The 18,449-nt window shown below is 35.7% G+C and overlaps 1 protein-coding gene across 7 annotated transcripts in view; it reads right to left on the reverse strand.

Moving 5' to 3' along the window:
* The window catches only part of eIF2Bgamma (eukaryotic translation initiation factor 2B subunit gamma), a 234,200-nt gene that overhangs the window by 193,612 nt on the left and 22,139 nt on the right, over positions 1 to 18,449 (reverse strand). For all 7 annotated transcript variants that reach the window (XM_090410369.1, XM_090410364.1, XM_090410365.1 and 4 more), the window contains 2 exons: positions 15,382 to 15,533; positions 12,025 to 12,173 (listed from right to left, as the gene is read on the reverse strand). In XM_090410369.1, coding sequence (XP_090266495.1) covers positions 12,025 to 12,173; positions 15,382 to 15,529 — 297 coding nt within the window. In that variant the 5' untranslated portion in view covers positions 15,530 to 15,533. The remainder of the gene's footprint in view (positions 1 to 12,024; positions 12,174 to 15,381; positions 15,534 to 18,449) is intronic.

The following is an 18,449-nucleotide window of genomic DNA, read 5'->3' on the forward strand; positions in this document are numbered from 1 at the left end:
ATTGTCACTTGACTAGCCTGCTTTATTTTACTGAGTCCTGGGCCTGGTGAAGCTAACAGATAAGTTATTACCAATACTTGCTCCCAGAAACGCCAATGACAGACCTATACTTGGACATCTACAACTGATAGGTCAATGGCACCAGATTGATTACATCTTGATTCTCCAACAGTGGAAGACAAGCATTTTTGATGTGCATGCTTATCTTGAAGCAGACTGTGATACAGACCATCAGCTAGTAAGAGCCAAAGTAAGACCGGACTTAGAAACCTTTCAAGTCTGGCTCGTCCCAATAGACTTAATGTTAGAGTAATTCCTAGTGGGTTTACAGAAGAAACATCAACTTGGTTGGATGATCTTTTGGGCGCTAGTGAGAAGAACTCACTGGTAATACTCTGGAAAGGAGTCAAGGTTATAATACAGGATACAGCCAAGAAGTATATAGGCTCAAGTGGAATTTCAAGAGACCATTGATATCAGATTCAACATGGGATCTAATTAAAAGAAAGCAATTGGATAAACAAAGCAATGCAAGGACTGAAGAATGTAAGAGAATACATAGAGAAGTCTGATGTTTTAAGGATACTTGTGACATAAAGACTGAATAATATATGCACGTAAACACAAGAAAGATATTTAATTAAGTCCGCGTGGTTAGATTAGTGGCTATGCGTTTCGCAACCATATGCCTGGGGAAGGAGTGTCCTAGGTTCGATTCCCGTCGGTGATGTGAGGAGCTGAAGGATCTTCCTCAGCCATAGCCAAGTTAGCCAGTCATGGGCATGGACAGCAGGGTTTTTTCCCCAGTTTATTCTGAGGTTTTTCATCCTGCAAAGCAGGCAAACTGGCCTTGAGAACTCAACACTACAGGCCATAGGATACATCGGGGCATAAGGCTGACCACCTTATCCTGTAAACGGAGTGAGGTCCGAAGATCAATGGACCCTCGACACCGCAAGGTAAAAGAGGGTATAAGGAAGATGATGATGATGATGAACATTAAGCAAGTAACAACGAGCCACTGTAGCTCAGTCGTATAGACGAAGCCCTTTGGTTGGAAAAACCTGGGTTTGATTCCTGACTGACATTAGGAACCTTTATCTGGTCTCTTTCAATGAAAGGTGAATTAGCTGGTCTCATACAGAGGTGGGGGGTCACCCGGAAACTTGGGTTTTTCATCCCACAGAACAGGCAAACCGGCTCTGTGAACACACACAGACTGGTCAGAAATATTGCCCTTAAGGGGTGCAGCAAGGAGTGACGATCTACTTGTATTAATTAGCTGTGAGCCTCCTCAGTGGGAGGGGGGGGGAACTCAACCCATCCAAGAATAGGATGGACAAGTAGATATGATGAAGTAACAATGGACATTTTGACCTCTGCATTGAGGTCACCTTCAGGAAATATACATATGTACAATATACAAGCTACATGCTGTTGCACAGATTTGGATGATGTTCTAGCATTTCACAAGTTTCTTTGAATTTTCGTTTATACCAGGTTTTGGTGCAGTGTAAGGATTTAGTGCCTTTCCAGTCAATTCTGTATCATGTTTGGAGTGCTTGTCTGATAGGCCTGTTTTATCATAGTGGAGGTATTTAAATGTGGAGTTTGTGTTCATCTTTTCTGATTGGGATCATGCATCCTGTTTCCCCTATATAAGGTAGTTACAGGTACAGTGAATTTTGTAAACCCCTGGGTGGGCAAGGTATGGAAGAGGATCTTTGGAGGAGCTAAGTATATATCTTAGTTTTGCCAGGGGTTTGAAGTTTGTCTTGATGATGTATTTAAGTAGTGTTCTATCTATTTTTTTTCTGAAATGCCTCTAATGTAGGGTATGGCTATGGCATTCTTGTAATATTTTTTGCTTTTAATGGCATTTTTATGGAGGAACTTGTGAACTGTTTTTAGTAGCCATTTTTTTAAAATGTTTGGTTAATTATTTCAAATTCTCAGTTCAAAGCTTGTTCATTGAAGCAAATTGTTAGGGCTCTGTGTTTGAGGGTGCTGATGACTCGTAGTTTATGTGTTGGATGGTGGTATGAATTTTTATGTATGTACTGGCCTGTATGTGTAGGTTTGCGGTAGACAGTGAAGGAGAGGCAGCTTGAGGGAGGACGTGTGACGAGTGTATCTAGAAAAGGAAGAGAGTGGTTTTCGATTTCGATGGTGAATTGGATACATTTGTGTTGTTTGTTCAAGTGGCTTAGGAATATATTTAATGTTTCACAGCTGTGGGGCCAAATGGCGAAAATATCATCAACATATCTGAGCCAGACTTTGGGTTTTAGGTTGGGAAAATCTAGAGCTTGTTGCTCGATGTCTTCCATGTAAAAGTTAGCTATTGGGGGGGGAATGGTGAGCCCATGGCCATACCTTCTTTTTGTTGGTAAAAATGATTTTGCCACACAAAATACCCGGAGCGGAGTACGTAGACAAAGAGGGCCATGATATTAGGCAGAAATATGTTTTGTAAGAGAAGAATAGTATCATGGATAGGAACATTAGTGAAAAGGGCAGTTACGTCAAAACTGACTAATGTTTATGAAGTGTTGTGTATTTTTTATGTAGGAGGGGAAATGACCTACCAACTCCTTGAGTGTGGCCACTAATTTCTTGGCTAAGTGATAATTAGAGTTGTCGATTCCTTCAACTATTGGACATAGTGGCGTGTTTGTTTTTGTGTATTTTTGGCAGGCCATAAATTCTGGGAGCATGGGCATAAAGTAGTATAAGTTTTTTGGTTGTTTCTCTGGTCATGTGATCACTGATTTGATTAATTCTGTTGTTTTCTTTTTAATGCAGTTTGTAGGGTTGTAATTCACCATTTGGTACATGTTGTGGTCAGATACCAATAGGTTCATTTTATCTAGGTATGCCATCTGATCAAGAAGAACGGTAGCATTACCTTTATCTGCTTTTGTAATCACGATCTCTGGGTTATTTTTTAGTGATTTCAGTGGCAATTTTTCTGTTTTGGTTAGGTAGCAACTTAGTTCTTTATTAGAGTTTAGCATGTACAATGTTTCTGTTTGTATTTTGTCAAGCTAAATTGGAGGGTAGGGATTTTAGACCTCTTTCACAATGTGATAAATAAAATCTAATTTTAATTGTAAGTGGAGGTTTCTGTGGTTTAGAAGTTCATAAGGCGTATTCCGGTAATTGGACCACATTTTTTTTTTTTAATAAACTAAAAGCACAATAAAGAAATAAAACCCGACAAGTTTCGTAAGTCGTTTGACTTACATCTTCAGGGGTAAAAGGAAACTGAAAGTTAAAACAACAAAAAAGAGAAATTAATAGTTCATACTATACAGTTGTAGCCGTCTGACTGTTTATAAAATTAAAAAATCAGAACTGCTTTGAATCTGCATTCTTATTTTTTAATTTTATAAACAGTCAGATGGCTACAACTGTATAGTATGAACTATTAATTTCTCTTTTTTGTTGTTTTAACTTTCAGTTACCTTTTACCCCTGAAGATGTAAGTCAAACGACTTACAAAACTTGTCGGATTTTATTTCTTTATTGTGCTTTTAGCTTAATAAAAAAATAAAAAAATGTGGTCCAATTACTGGAATATGCCTTATGAAAATCTAATTTGTTAACTGATCTTGGCGCAATGGCATAGTTCAGGCCTTTTTTGAGAGCTCCCCACCATTAAGGTTGAAGCTGGATTTGTTGATCACTTAGCCATGATCTGTTTGTGGTTGGTTGCTTCTAACTTCGCTCATAGGTGATTGGCTGCTCCTTGTATCATTGGTTTGTAATTGGCTGTTCCTCTGGATATGGTGTCCAGATTGTCTTGCTTTCTTGTTGTTTTAGTGTTTGAAACTTCGCTATTAATTTTTCCTTGTTCTTAAGTAACATGTGCTTTGCTGAGTTGTCTGTAATAATCTCTAAAAGTAGCTCAATAGCTCTGATTTTTTATGTAAAACGCTGGCTTCAGTAACTGCTAAATTTTTGCAAGCCTCATGGATCTGTTCTCTCAACAAAGCTTTTTTCCAAACAGGCATAAATATGGAGCACTTTGGCTGAAATAAACTTCTTTTTTATTTTAATGCAGTTTGGTATCAAGTTACTGTCTCTACATCGCTTCAGAAAGACTAGCCAATTAATTAACATAGTTAACTTAAATACAACATCAAGACAACCAATCAGAAAAGATGAACACAAACAGGACATTAAATACCTCCACTATGGCCTATCAGACCACTCACTCCAAACATGCTATAGAATTGACTAGAAAGGCACTAAGTCTCTACACCATACCAAAACCTGGTATGAAAGAAAATTCAAAGTAGTTTGTGAAATGCTAAAACATCATCCAAATCTGAACAAAAATGGATTAATTATTCCAAGAATGTGGAGGACACATCTTCAACCCATATAGCAACCAGAACAACCCTAGAAAGAAAATCTCAACATGAAAGGAATGTAAAAATTGTTTAATGTAGTTCCTTTTTTTTTATTTTTACCAGAGATCAAGCTAGGACAAATGATTAATAACCACTTAGATTCATTTTACTTTTGTATAGTGCAAAGGCATGTAGCTTGTCTATTGTACATATGTATGTTTCCTGAAGATGACCTCAATACACAGGTCAAAACGTGATTGTTAATTGCTTAATGTTAAAAAAAAGTAATTATTCTAACACGTGTGTTGTGTCTCCATAAATTCTTCACTATGAATGAATGAATCCAATTCCCTGCATCATTCCCTTAAGACACATGGTGATATGTCATTAAATCCTATCACTTTATTGACATCAAAGTTATCTCATCTCATCTTCCTTATACCCTCTTTTACCTTGCGGTGTCGAGGGTCCACTGATCATCGGACCTCATTCCGTTTACAGGATAAGGTGGTCAGCCTTATGCCCCGGTGTATCCTATGGCCTGTAGTGTTAAGTTCTCAAGGCGAGTTTGCCTGCTTTGCAGGATGAAAAACCCCAGAATAAACTGGGGAAAAAACCCTGCTGTCCACGCCCAAGACTGGCTAACTTGGCTATGGCTGAGGAAGATCCTTCAGCTCCTCACGTCACCGACGGGAATCGAACCTAGGACACTCCTTCCCCAGGCATATGGTTGCGAAGCGCATAGCCACTAGGCTAACCACGCGGACTACATCAAAGTTATTTATTTTTCAAATACCTCCTTGCTCACTCACAATTAAGTCATCCTCTCCTATGTCCTCTATACTTGAGTTGCTCATGATTCTACCCTTATGAGGATAATGAGATGAATTTATAAGTAAACTGATCAATGAATACCTCAAATTCATCAATTAAAATCATCTTATAATAATCATTCTTAAATCTACTTACTACATATCTAAAAATTCTTTAGGGTTTTTCTTCACCTGATTTGCCAATTTCTGCTCATACTCCACTTTTATTTTCCTTACTAACTGAGTCACTCTTCTGGCTTGTTCTTTATACTCTGCATTCACTGATTATTACCATTATTCTTCTTGCACTGCCTCCAAAGTACTTTGTTCTTCTTCCAGATTTCATGCTTAAGCCACTCATTCATCTATTTTACACCTATTTAATTCAGCCTTTTGGCCTTCGGAACTTGTTCACATATTGATGCTATTATGTATTTCTTCGTCAGTTCCCAAGCAGCATTTCCTTACCACTCAACTCCTCATTCCAAGCTATAGCTCCAAGCTGCCTCCTAAGCTTGTCCTAATCACCATCCTTGTATTTCCACATATATATATATATATATATCCTTTCCTCACAGAAGTCTGCATATGGCTATCCACAACCCAGATGATCACTTCATGATTACTCTCACCAACTGGAGGAAAGTACGATACTCCTCTCACAATTACATCCTCTGATGAAATGATCAGATCTAAAACTCTCAATCCTCACATGCCCTCCTTTGCATGCTGCCTGAGATATCTCTTTGTCTCTCTCTCAAAAACTCAAGACTCATTTTCCTTAATCCCAATTGCTATCTGTTCATTCCAATCTATACTGCCATAATTAAAGTTGCCAATAGTAATTACCCTTCCTTTGTTCGCTAATCCAAGTTTTTTATGCATTTCCATCACCTCCAAATTCCCTGGCCTATAGCAACATCCAACTAAATATGTCTTCCTGTCAACCTCCACTTTACAGTACACTACCTCATAACCATTGCCACTATTTCCCTCTTTCATGTCTACCTTATGTAGACATAATTCACCTGCTATCATCTGCATTCCTTCCCCCTTGTCCTTTCTATCCTAGAAAAAATACTGTATCCTTCCATTTATAGTCCCATTAGAATATTATCTTCATTCACCATGTTTCACTTATTCCTGTGTTTTGGGGTGAATAAACTCAATCAGTGAAAAAAACATTTCATCTTCCTTATTTCTGATACTTCTAGAATTTGTAAATGAACACTGCAGTTCATTTTTAGGTTTATAACCAGTCCTATTCAAGCCACTTTTTGGTTGTGATTTCCTCACACATCTGCCCATGTCTAATCACCTTTATCACCACTTACCACATATATCCGTTCAGTCTCATTTTCCTCACCCACATCGCAATACACTCCGTCTCCATACATGCATTCACTGCTACTTTCAACATCAACTCTCCCTATGCCATGTCTCCCTGCCCACCCAGGTTCCCCTAAATTTTCCTGTTCCTCTTGCATTCCTGTTCTCTCTTCATGTTTTATGCTACTACTGTTTCACCTACCAAGCACTTCTGCCTCTTCAATACTCTTCAGATCTTTCACTTCATTTCTTACTTCTGATCTGTTGCTTGCATTAAACACACACACACACCACTTACATCTAGCAACACTTTCTCCAATGCACTCATTCCAAAGCCATTCAAATGCAACCCATCAAGCCTGTATAATTCCATTCTTCCGTCAAACACATGCCATACATCCACAAATTGTACTTCCTTATCCTCACACAGCTTCACTAGCATACCATTCATGATTCTGGCTCTCCATCTCAACTCATCATTGTCATACCTCAGCAACACACTGACAACATTTCCTACTGTTATCCTTCACTCTTCTCAATAATCTGATATTCACTCTTACGTGAGCCTTATGTCCATTTAAATCATTTGTCCCCATAACCATCACTAATTCTCTTGCTTGTTTCTCCCTCATGTCCAACGCCTGAATTATCTTACTTATTCTCCTTCCTGGATAGCAAACCTTATGGACTCTCTCATTAACTAATCCTCTAACTGTGGAATCCCCATACACTGCTATCCTGAAATCACTCATCACTTCTTTTACCCTTTTTTCTTTCATTCTATTCTTTTATACATTTTCATTAATTTCCGCTAAACATCTAATATTACTGTGCATATTCCTCATTTCAGTTTTCATTTTCAATAACTGTTTCATCAAATCTTGCATTCCAACAATTTTATTCTCTTTTGCTCCCATAGTCTTGTTACTTCTCGTTCTGCCGCACCTTAATTCCATTTTCTCATTCACACTTCCTTTTGCTCGTTTATTACTAACTTTTGCTTGTACATTCTTGCATTCTTTTGCTCCCTCAGTTTCACTAGTTTTCACTTCATTTCCATTTCTTTTATTTACGCCATCTTTTATTTTTTCAGTCTGTTCCAGTATTCATGAACTCATGGTCTAATAATATATCACACTTCCTACAAATCCACACTTTCTCTTGTCTACTGTTCATTCTCTCCAAAAACACATCTCTTACATTCCACCATGCATACATATTGCACTCATGACATTGAATCATTTTTGAAAATGATATGTTGTTAATGCCACTTGATTTTTTCAGTTCTTGCATGGTTGACCTTATGAGTACTGCAATTGTGTTCTGTTTAAATATGGCAATTTTAATTAATAAATCACATAGACATACTACATTACCAAAAATAAACAGTACAACACCAAAATTCAAATAATACAGCCAATTATTATTCAAAATAGCACTTTTCTTTTTCCAGAACTCTTTTCCAATACTATTCACCCTAACATGCTCCTTATGTCCACAAATTATTCAAAATGGAAAAAAATAAAATAAAAAACACTTTGCACATCCACAGTACGAATGTACTATAGGTCTACAATAACTTTTCGTGGGTCAGAGCCACTTTAAAAAAAAAAAAAAAAAATTAGTCCTTCAAATTCTCCCAGTAATCTACCATTTATCCAACTTTCAAAACTTTCATCCTTTAAAATTTTGAACTGCAAGTTAATCAACCCTTGGAATTGCACTTTTCTAGAACACGTGAATGTTCACATGCAGTCTAAATGAATTTAAATACCCTTACTCAACCCCCCCCTAATAGACTAATATACAACCCCCCCTAATAGACTAATATATACATATGTATACTTCTATACATATATACATATGTATAGAAGTATGCTAAACTGCAATATATGAGGGGGGGGCTAAAAAGTTCTAATAAACACCTATAACAAAAATGATATTAAAGCAACTGATATAACCACAAGAAAGAACATATCTTAAAACCCTTTAACCCCCAATGTTTCATCAATTGTAATAATTTGTTTTTTTTTTCTTTTTTGAATATATAAGAAGAGTTGCTTTGAATAGAGACTGTGAAAGGGTGCATGGTGGCCATGAAGTGGGAATGATGAACCAGGAAGGAGAGAGGATTGTAGACTTTGCAGTAGCGTTTGATCTGGCAATTGTGAACTTGTTTTTTTACAAGAGGGAAGAACATTTGATAATATTTAGAAGTGGTAACAACAGTTCACAAATTGACTAGATTTTGACTAGAAGAAAACATCTTAAGGTTGTGACAAATTGTAAGGTAATTCCAACAGATCAAGTGGCACAGCAATAACGACTGCTGTGTGCAAACTTTAAAATAAGATAGAAGATAAGAACCTCTGGAAGCCATGGGATGAAGACAATTAAGTGGTTTCGCTTAAAAGAAGAGTGTGAGGAATCGTTTTAGGGAGAGGGTGTTAGAGAGGATTTCGGATGGACTGGAAAGTGTACAAGATTGGTGGAAACATAATTCAAAAGTAATCCTGAACTGTGCAATTGAGGTGCTTGGTGAGACATCTGGAAAGATTAGAGAGCAGAAGGAGGGTTGGTGGTGGAATAATAATTTACAAGAAGCAGTGACAGCTAAGACGAAGGCAAAGCAGAAGTGGGATGAGTCAAGAGTGGAAGAGGACAGAGAGGTGTACAGAGAAAGCAAGAAGTCAAGAGAGTTGTGGTGCAGGTGAAGGCCATGGCATATCAAGATCTGTATGATCAATTAGAAACAAAGGAAAGGACAGAGAAAAATTTACCAACTAGCAAAATGTAGAAATAAAGCAGCAAAGGACATCTTACATACGAGGCAGATCAAAGACACTGAAGGAAGAGTATTATGGAGGGATGTGGACATAAGAAAAAAATGAAGAATATACTTTGAGGGACTTTTGAATGAGGAAAATGCAAGGACTCACAGAGAAGATGGGCAGCCTTCTGAGGGGATGGTGCAGAACATCAGTAGAGTGGAAGTGAAGGAGGCCATGAAGAGGATGAAGAATGGAAAATAGGTGGGCCCAGACAGGATTCCACTGGAGGCATGGAAGGCACTGGGGGAAGAGGGAATTGACCTGCTGTGGGGCCTGTTTATGAAAGATTGCCAACAGGAAAATATACCCGAGGAATGGAGGGAAAGTACTCTTGTCCCCATATACAAGGGTAAAGGGGGATGCACAAGACTGTAAGAATTACAGAGGAATAAAGTTGATGTCCCACACAATGAAAATCCTAGAAAGGGTTCTTGATGGAAGATTGAGGAAGGAGGTGGAGATTGCAAAGGAACAATTTGGCTTCGTGCCTGGTAGATCAACGACAGATGATGGAAAAGTTTCGAGAGAAACAACGAGAGCTACATCTGGTGCTCATTGATCTGGAGAAAGCATACGATAGAGTGCCAAGGCAAGAAGTCTGGAGGTGTCTGAGGGAGAAGGTACCAGAGAAATATGTCAGGTTGGTGCAGGAGATGTACAGAAATGTGAAGACAAGAGTTCAGACCCTATCTGGGACAGACAGAAAGTTTTCAAGTAACAGTTTACTTGCATCAAGGGTTAGCATTATGTCCGTTTCTGTTTAATATTGTGATGGAGGTGGTGACGGAGGAGGTGAGAGAAGACGCGCCTTGGACAATGTTGTATGTAGATGACATCTTGCTGTGTGCAGATTCAAGAGAAGAAGTGGCAGCTAAACTAGAAAGATGGAGGAAAGTACTGGAAGAGAGAGAGGTATGAGACTGAGCAGAAGACAGAGTATATGTGTTGCAAAGTGGAAGGCGGCCAGGAGACAGATCTGGAGCTGGAAGGAAATGTCATCAGGAAGGTGAGGGACTTTAGATACTTAGGTTCAATAGTGGAAGAACATGGAGGGGGCTGAGAAGGAAGTGGAATGCAGGATACAAGCAGGATGGAGGAACTGGAGAGAGATGGCTGGAGTGCTATGCGATAAGAGGGTGCTGATCAATCTGAAAGGCAAAATCTATAGGATAGTAGTGAGGCCACCTATGACGTATGCTATGGAAATTGTGGTGCTGAGGAAATATAACATCAGCAGGATGGAAGTAGCAGAGATGAGAATGCTTAAGTGGATGTGCGGTGTGACAAGAAAGGATCGTCTGAGAAATGACTGTGAGGAGAACAGTGAAAGTCACGAACTTAGGAGCGAAGATACAGGAGGCAAGGTTGAGATGGTTTGGTCATTTGATGAGGAGGGAGGACGAATATATGGGAAGAAAGGTCATGCAGATGGATGTGCAAGGAAGGAGGAAGCGTGGGTGGCCAAAGAAGAGATGGAGGGAGCTGGTAGAAGAGAACTTCAGGATGAAGAACTTGGATGTGGTGACAGCCCAAGATAGGAGGATGTGGAGGATACTCATCATTAACAGCGACCCCACTTAAGTGGAACAAGCTGCAGAAGAGGAAGAAGAGTTGCTTTAATATCATTTTTGTTTTAGGTGTTCATCAGAACTTTTCAGCTCCCTCTCCATTTGCACCATGAATTGAGTAATACAAAAGGGAAAAAAAATCAGTTATTAGTGTAAAAAGGCACGGCACCTTAGAATAATTCAACCCTCTTCTTAACATCCTAATTGTTTTACAAATTGCAGTTTTTCAAAAAGAGCCTTGCTGACAATGTTCTGGATATCTAACATCAAGTCAGATGGAGAAAAACGAAAATCATAAAAAGATTAGAATCAAAGCTGAAAGGTTTTTTAAATTAGCTGCCAGCATACAGAATATTTCAAACTTCAACAATCTTGGCTGTCCATAGCCTTATAACTATATTGGCAATTTTTGCCAATATAGTTATAAGGCTGTCTTCACGTGTATCACACATTAGGACTCAAGGATTACAATGCTACTTTGCCATCTATTCCAGAATATTCCAAACCTCAACATTTATAGCTGCATAATAATTTACGAACATATGATAAATACATAGATCATAAAAAACAATTTTTTTTCACATGCATTGCATACTAAAACCCAAGGATTATAATGCTAGTTTGCCAACTGGTTATTTTGTTAGTTCGATTTTTTCCCCTTGTTTTGTTCCCAGAAGATGAGATAATGAGTATTCTGAAATACTAAAAAATAAATAATTTCATTTTGAATCACCTAACTACTATTCAATACAGTTAAAATATTATGATCAGCAAACAGCATTTAAGTTTACCTACATGAACTAATTACTAATTACAATTGTCAAAAAATAATCTTGGAAATACCTGAAATGATTAACTTATTTCTGGAAGCAAATGATGCTTTGAAATAGTAAACAATAATACCAACTACAAATAAACTCCAGTTTTATATTATTTGTAATTGGAATTTTAATTGCTTTTTTATTTAATTCAATATAACAATTAAGATTGAGATTCTCTTAAATTTTCATAAGAAATTAACTAAAGAATACCATTTCTTAATTAAATTTTAATCCATAATTTATGAATTCTATAACTCCATATTTTAAAGAAATGGGACATTCTGTACAGAAACATATATACTTACTTTGATTTTATCTTTTATATAACGAAGACTATCTGCAGTTCCCCAATCTTCATTACTAGGAATTAATATTACATCTAGTTTTATATCAATTTTATCTTGAAGGATTTCTTCGATTTTAGAAATTGTGTCTGGCACAATTACAATGGCTTCTGAAAAGCAATTTCCATTAACAAAAATATATTAATCATTAATTCAACACAGAAAACATTGCAGAAACTATAATTTCAGAGCTACTTTGAACAGTTCAACAAGCACTTCCTCAATACAACATAAAGTTTGCAGATAATATATTTTTAAGAATTAAATAATAAACATGCCAACATTAAGATATTTACACTTAAAAAAAACTTTACTTTGAAGGCAAATACTATTTCAGAAACATTTCATTATTTACTGGCACTATTTATGAGTGCTTTTATTTCAAGTGTTGGCAATCCAAAAACACTGTATGAATTATATTAATGATTATTTATCAGCATTAGATAGTGAGGTACTAAGCTTTTGCAATTAGAGTTACATACTTTGAAACTGAAATGTTTTTTAAAATGAGTTAAATGTGGGAACTGGTGGCTGAATATGAAATACAGTCATCTCTCGACTTACGTCAGGGGTTCCATTCCAGCTGGCAGGACATAAGTCGAGTCGGACATAAGTCGATACATTAAATCAACAGAGTTACAGGGGTTAGGGACTTAACCGTAATAAGTATACTATCATTTTAATTTTTAAACCTTATTATAAAACTGTACTGTGTGTTACAGCCACTATAAAACAGAGAATAATCACTGAAATCTTCCTCCACAATCAGATCTTCATTACCTTCCCTGTGTGAATGATCAAGCTGTGGCTCTTCTGGTGTAACCTTTGTTTTTTTTTGATGAAAATTTTCAATGTGCTTTGCTTATTCGTCTTCTTCTTTTCATCATAAATTTGTTCATAGCAAGCAAACGCATCATGTACTTTCGTTTCTATTATTAAGTAGCATTCAACATTGGGATCCATGTCTTCAGCCATTTTGAGAACATTGCTAACTGCAAAGAACATTTCTGCAAGACCCTTCACTATAAATTGTTTAACGACCTCTTCCTGTTTATCTTTTCTCTCTTCCTTTTCTCATTTCTCCTCTTCTGCAACAGTTGTTCCTCCAGTTCGACCAATTCTTCGTTAGTCAACTCTTCAGGGGAACTTTCTATGAGTTGAATTATGTCATCATTCACTTCAAGATTCAGATTGTTTGCTAGGCCCACTTACAAACCTCCAAAATCATGCACAACCTTTTTAATGTCTTTTTCCATATGCCACTCATACATTGAGAGGTCACTTCATCCCAAGCCACAGCAATATTTTTAATAGAATGATAAATATTAAATGCTTTCTAGAATCACATGAGAGTCTGGTCATTTCCTTCAGTAGCAGAAATCGCTTGTGAAAAAGTTCTCTGTAGATAATAAGTCTTAAACACTAGAAGAACTCCCAGATACATCGGTTGGATCAATGAAGTAGTGTTTGGAGGGAAAAACATGACCTTGAACTTGGTGAAGATCACCGCTATGAGACGTATAAGACGGATGACCTGGAGCATTATCTAGAATTAATAAAATTTTATTTAAATTCTACATTTTCTTTCACACAATAGCTTTTTATTTCACTCGCATTGATTAAGGCATCCTCAAACAATTTCTGAGTCGCCCACAACTTCTTATTGCTCCGATAATGAACTGGGAGCATGCTTCCTAATGTTTTTGAAGATTCATAGCTTCTCACTCTGCCATATAACAAATGGTTTCAGTTTATATCAAGCCATATCACAAATGGTTTCAGTTTATATCAAGCCATATTACCATTAACAGAATCGTAATAAGGGCATTAAGAGCTTTGAAACCAGGTATAGATTTTAGCTTTTTGTGGATGAATGTCAGATGGGGCATTTTTTTCCGAAACAAGGACATCTCATCCATATTAAATATTTGCTGTGGCAAATAATTTTCCTCTGTAATAATTTTATCCAATTTCTCCACAAACTCCTTGGTAGCCTTCTCATTGGAACTTACTGATTCACCGTAAATTTTCACATTATGCAGTGCAAAACACTGCTTGAATCTCATGAACCAACCAGAAGAAGCGTTGAATTCGTAGTCATAATCGGGTTCTGCTTTTTCCTTCAACATGTTGAAGAGACTTAGTACCTTAGCAGTTATGGTGAAGGGGATATGCGCTTTTGGTTCAGGTCCTCTATCCATGATGCAAGTAGCTTTTCCATATCACCAATAGGACCATGTCGTTGCTTCATCACTATTGTCCATTTAATGGAAGCAGATTCTTTCACAGCCTCTAAGATTTTATCCTTATTTTTCAAAATGATCATCACTGTAGAATGAGACCATCCGAAGTCATGTGCGATCATAATGATGGGCTTACCAGCTTCATGTTGCTTCAGAGGTGAGCAATTGATCTTGCAACGAAGTTGCAAGATCAATTGCTCACCTCTTTTTCTGTGATTCTTCACTAGGTTTTTTGATTGTGCATGTAGGGGCCATGTTTCACAAAACATTGTGAAATATTTAATGATAAATACACAAATAACCCATTTCTCAAACACAGAATCAACAGAGGGACTGTTGATTCTGTGTTTGAGAAATTCAGTTCCCGAGTCATAGAGATATAAATTACTGTAATTACAGCTAATAGCTAAGCTTAGATGTTTTGGACAGTCATAAACAAACACATTCAAAAGAAAAAGCAAATATCAAATCTCTAATATTAATTGTTGTCAAATTTTATCAAGTTTTGCAACACTCTGAATTTTAAGAATTCATCCAAAATGTGTGTGTGTGTGTGTGTGTGTGTGTGTGTGTGTGTGTGTGTGTGTGTGTGTGTGTGTGTGTGTGTGTGTGTGTGTGTGTGTGTGTGTGTAAAGAAAGAGGGAGAGAGAGAGATTATTTGATACTCATAAATTTGACACCAACAATGTTTTTATAAATAACTGAAAGACACTAGCAAATAAACAAAAAATAACTGCCACACAATAAATAAATGCTATTTGAAGGAGCCTTTGGGTAATGCACTCTGACAGAAGTTTCAAAAAACGCAATTCAATTTTTTAAATTATTTTTCAAATTACAGCCTTTCTAGAGTTAATTTTTGGGCTAAAATAAGTTTAACATTCACATCCACACAATTTTACAAATATAATAAACTAATCACATGAAAGGCATATCTTTTAAAGACTAAATTATTAGACCATCTATTCTTCCAATAGCATGTCTTTTAAAATTACTAAATTTGGAAATTTAATCAAATTACCCACCCATAATTGAATTTAACAAAAAGGAATTCTCAATGAAATATCAGACTTACCTTTGAAACCAGCTTGACTCAGCATACTCAGAGGATACCAAAGAAGAGGCTTATTTCCTACTGGTAATAAACATTTTGGGCATCCTGATGTTAGTTCCATCATGCGAGACCCTTTTCCAGCTGCCATAACTACTGCTTGAAGTTCCATGATCCTAATTTTAAAATAAAATAATGGTAAACCTTACTTAGACTGATTCACATGCCATGTTTCTTTTTCTCTAAGCAAAAATTATATTTCAATGTACAAGTATTAGAAATCACTAAAAAGTGTCATTAAAATATAAAACTTACTGTTTTTCCTCAAAATATTCACATACCGAAGTTCAAAATTTGCTGATGATACACAACTGTTTTTGCACATGTAGACTGTAGTGTTGATTGTAAAACGGTCAGTAAAATTATCTTAAGTGCTGGATGACTTAAGAGAATCACCAATTTCATAACATGCCCTTGAGCTTATAACTTTTTTAATTCAGTGAATTTAGCATTTATCTCACATCATCGAGATTTATAAAAGAGACTGAAATTAGAGTCAATCGCAAAACAACACTGCTAGCTGGCTCAGAATGTTGGTGCTATTATCAGCATCAATCAATTAATAACATGAAGATAGTGACTATAATGAATTTTCTATGAGTGACACTGATAGCATTACTATACCTGTCAGTCAGAATGCAATGTAAACTTGTGCAGTTTCTTACATCTTGCAGAAAAGAGACAGAAAAATGCAGTCCCACTTACAATATGATACATCATCATCATCGTCATCATACGTATCAAGGATTTAGGCCTAGCATGGCCTGTTCCGGCTTTAGAAGTCATCGTTGAATCGTTTAAGAGGACGTCCTGGTTTTCTTTTTCCTAATGGCTTGTACTTTAAGGCTTGTTTTGGTAATCTTTCTGTTTTCATTCTTTGAACGTGTTCCATCCATTTATGTTTATATTTTTTAATTTTTTCTATTACTGATTCTTGGTTTAATTCTTTCATAATATTTTCGTTTCTTTTGTGATCAAATAGGGTATACTTTGCAGTTTTTCTCATAAACTTCATTTCTGCTGTTGTTAATCTTTGTTTGTCTTTTTGTTTTATTGTCCAGATTTCACTTCCATACATTAAGACCAGTAAGGCTAATGTATTGTATACTTTTAGCCTGGTTTGTTTTTGAACTAGGTTTGGTTCAAATATAGAGTTAATTACACCTGTTATTTTTAAATATTTTGCAATTTTTACGTTTATATCTTTTTCATTTTCATATGTGATCATACATCCTAGGTAGTTAAATGAATTCACCTGTTCTAAGATCTTGTTATCTATCACTATTTTAGTTCTTGCTGGATCTTGTCCTTTAAAGGCCATAGTTTTTGATTTTTCCATTGATATTATCATACCATAATCTTTGGATATCTCATTTAGATTTAAAACAGCTTTCTGTAAGTTATCTTCAGAATTTGTAATTATTATTTGGTCGTCTGCAAAGAGGAGAGTGTTTAAGTTAACTGTAGGTGAAAGTTTAATTCCTTGATGTAAATTTTTACTCCATTTTATTATCATTTCATTTAAGTAGATATTAAAAAGAGTTGCTGAGAGGGGACATCCCTGTCGGACCCCTTGGTTTATCTCTCTTGTATATGATAGCTCGTGATTTAATCTTATTTGTATTTGATTATTTTCATATATACTTGTGATAGCTTTTAGGATATTATTTGGTATTTGTCTTTCTTTTAATATGTTAAATAATATGTTTCTTTTAACTTTGTCAAATGCTTTTTCAAAGTCAATAAATGCAATATGTGTTTCTAAATTATATTCTCTTCTTTTCTCTATTATTAATTTTAGGGTCTATACATGATCGTCCTTTTCTAAATCCATTCTGTACCTCTAGTATAAAGTTTTCAGAATATTTCATTAGTTTGTTATTTAAGATTCTGCTATATATTTTGTAACAGGAATTTAGTATACTGATATCTCTATAGTTTTTAGGGTCATCTCTATTACCTTTCTTAAAGATAGGAATCACAATTGCTTTTTTCCATTCTATTGGGGGGATATCAGTTGAGTAAATTTTATTTAAAAATAATAAGAGTCTTTCTTTGAATCTTGTTCCTGCGTATTTATATAGTTCTGAACCTAGCTTATCTTCTCCAGGTGATTTTCCATTTCTTGTTTCTTTCAGGCTGATTTCTAATTCTTCTTCAGTTATTTCCTTTTCATTTTCGTTAATTGTTTGCCAGTTGTCTTTTTTAAAATATTTGTCTGTCCACAGTTCTGTGTAGTAATTTAGAAATTCTTCTAATTTCAATTCAGTGTTTAATTTTATGTTTTCTTTGGTATCCGCATTTAGGTGTTTCAAAATCTTATATACATTGGGTCTTATTTTATACAAATCATGTTCTAAATTAGAAACAAATTTATTCCATGATTCTCTATGTCTTTTTCTGACTTCTCTTTTAGCTATGGCTCTTATTCTTTTATATTCTATTTCATCTTCTAATCTTTTACTGCTTAACCATTTGTGATAGGCTTCTTTTTTCTTTTTAATTATTTCTTTGATTGTATCATCCCAGATCTTCAGTTTTTTTCTTTTATTGAATTTTTTGGTCTTTCCTAAGCTTTCATTTGCTGCTGCATTTAGTATCGTTTTTATATTAAGCCATTCTATTTCTATTTCTTCATTTTGTTTTATTTTATCTAGATATTGGTTAATTCTTTGTTCATATAGCCATTGTACATTTGTGTCATTCAATAGTCTAGTTTTATAAACAAATGTTTCAATTTTTCTTTCTGTTCTTGTTACTTGTAGCCATTTAGGTGGTAATCTTAATTTTATTTTAACAAGGAAGTGGTCACTGCTTATTTCATATTCTCTGTGAACTCTAACATCTAGTGAAAATTTTGATGCCTTTTCATTTAATATGAAGTAATCTAATATTGATTTCCATCCTCTTGCTGCCCAAGTATATTTATGTATGTCTTTATGTTTATAGATGGAATTCATTATTTTTAGGTTATTATAAACGACAAAGTCAATCAATTTTTTACCATTTCTGTTTAGAGTGTGTTCTCCATG

The sequence above is a fragment of the Typopeltis vanoorti genome, chromosome 20 (assembly GCF_054136105.1).
Source record: "Typopeltis vanoorti isolate ZY-2024b chromosome 20, IOZ_Tvanoo_1.0, whole genome shotgun sequence".
Classification (NCBI taxonomy): Eukaryota; Metazoa; Arthropoda; class Arachnida; order Uropygi; family Thelyphonidae; genus Typopeltis; species Typopeltis vanoorti.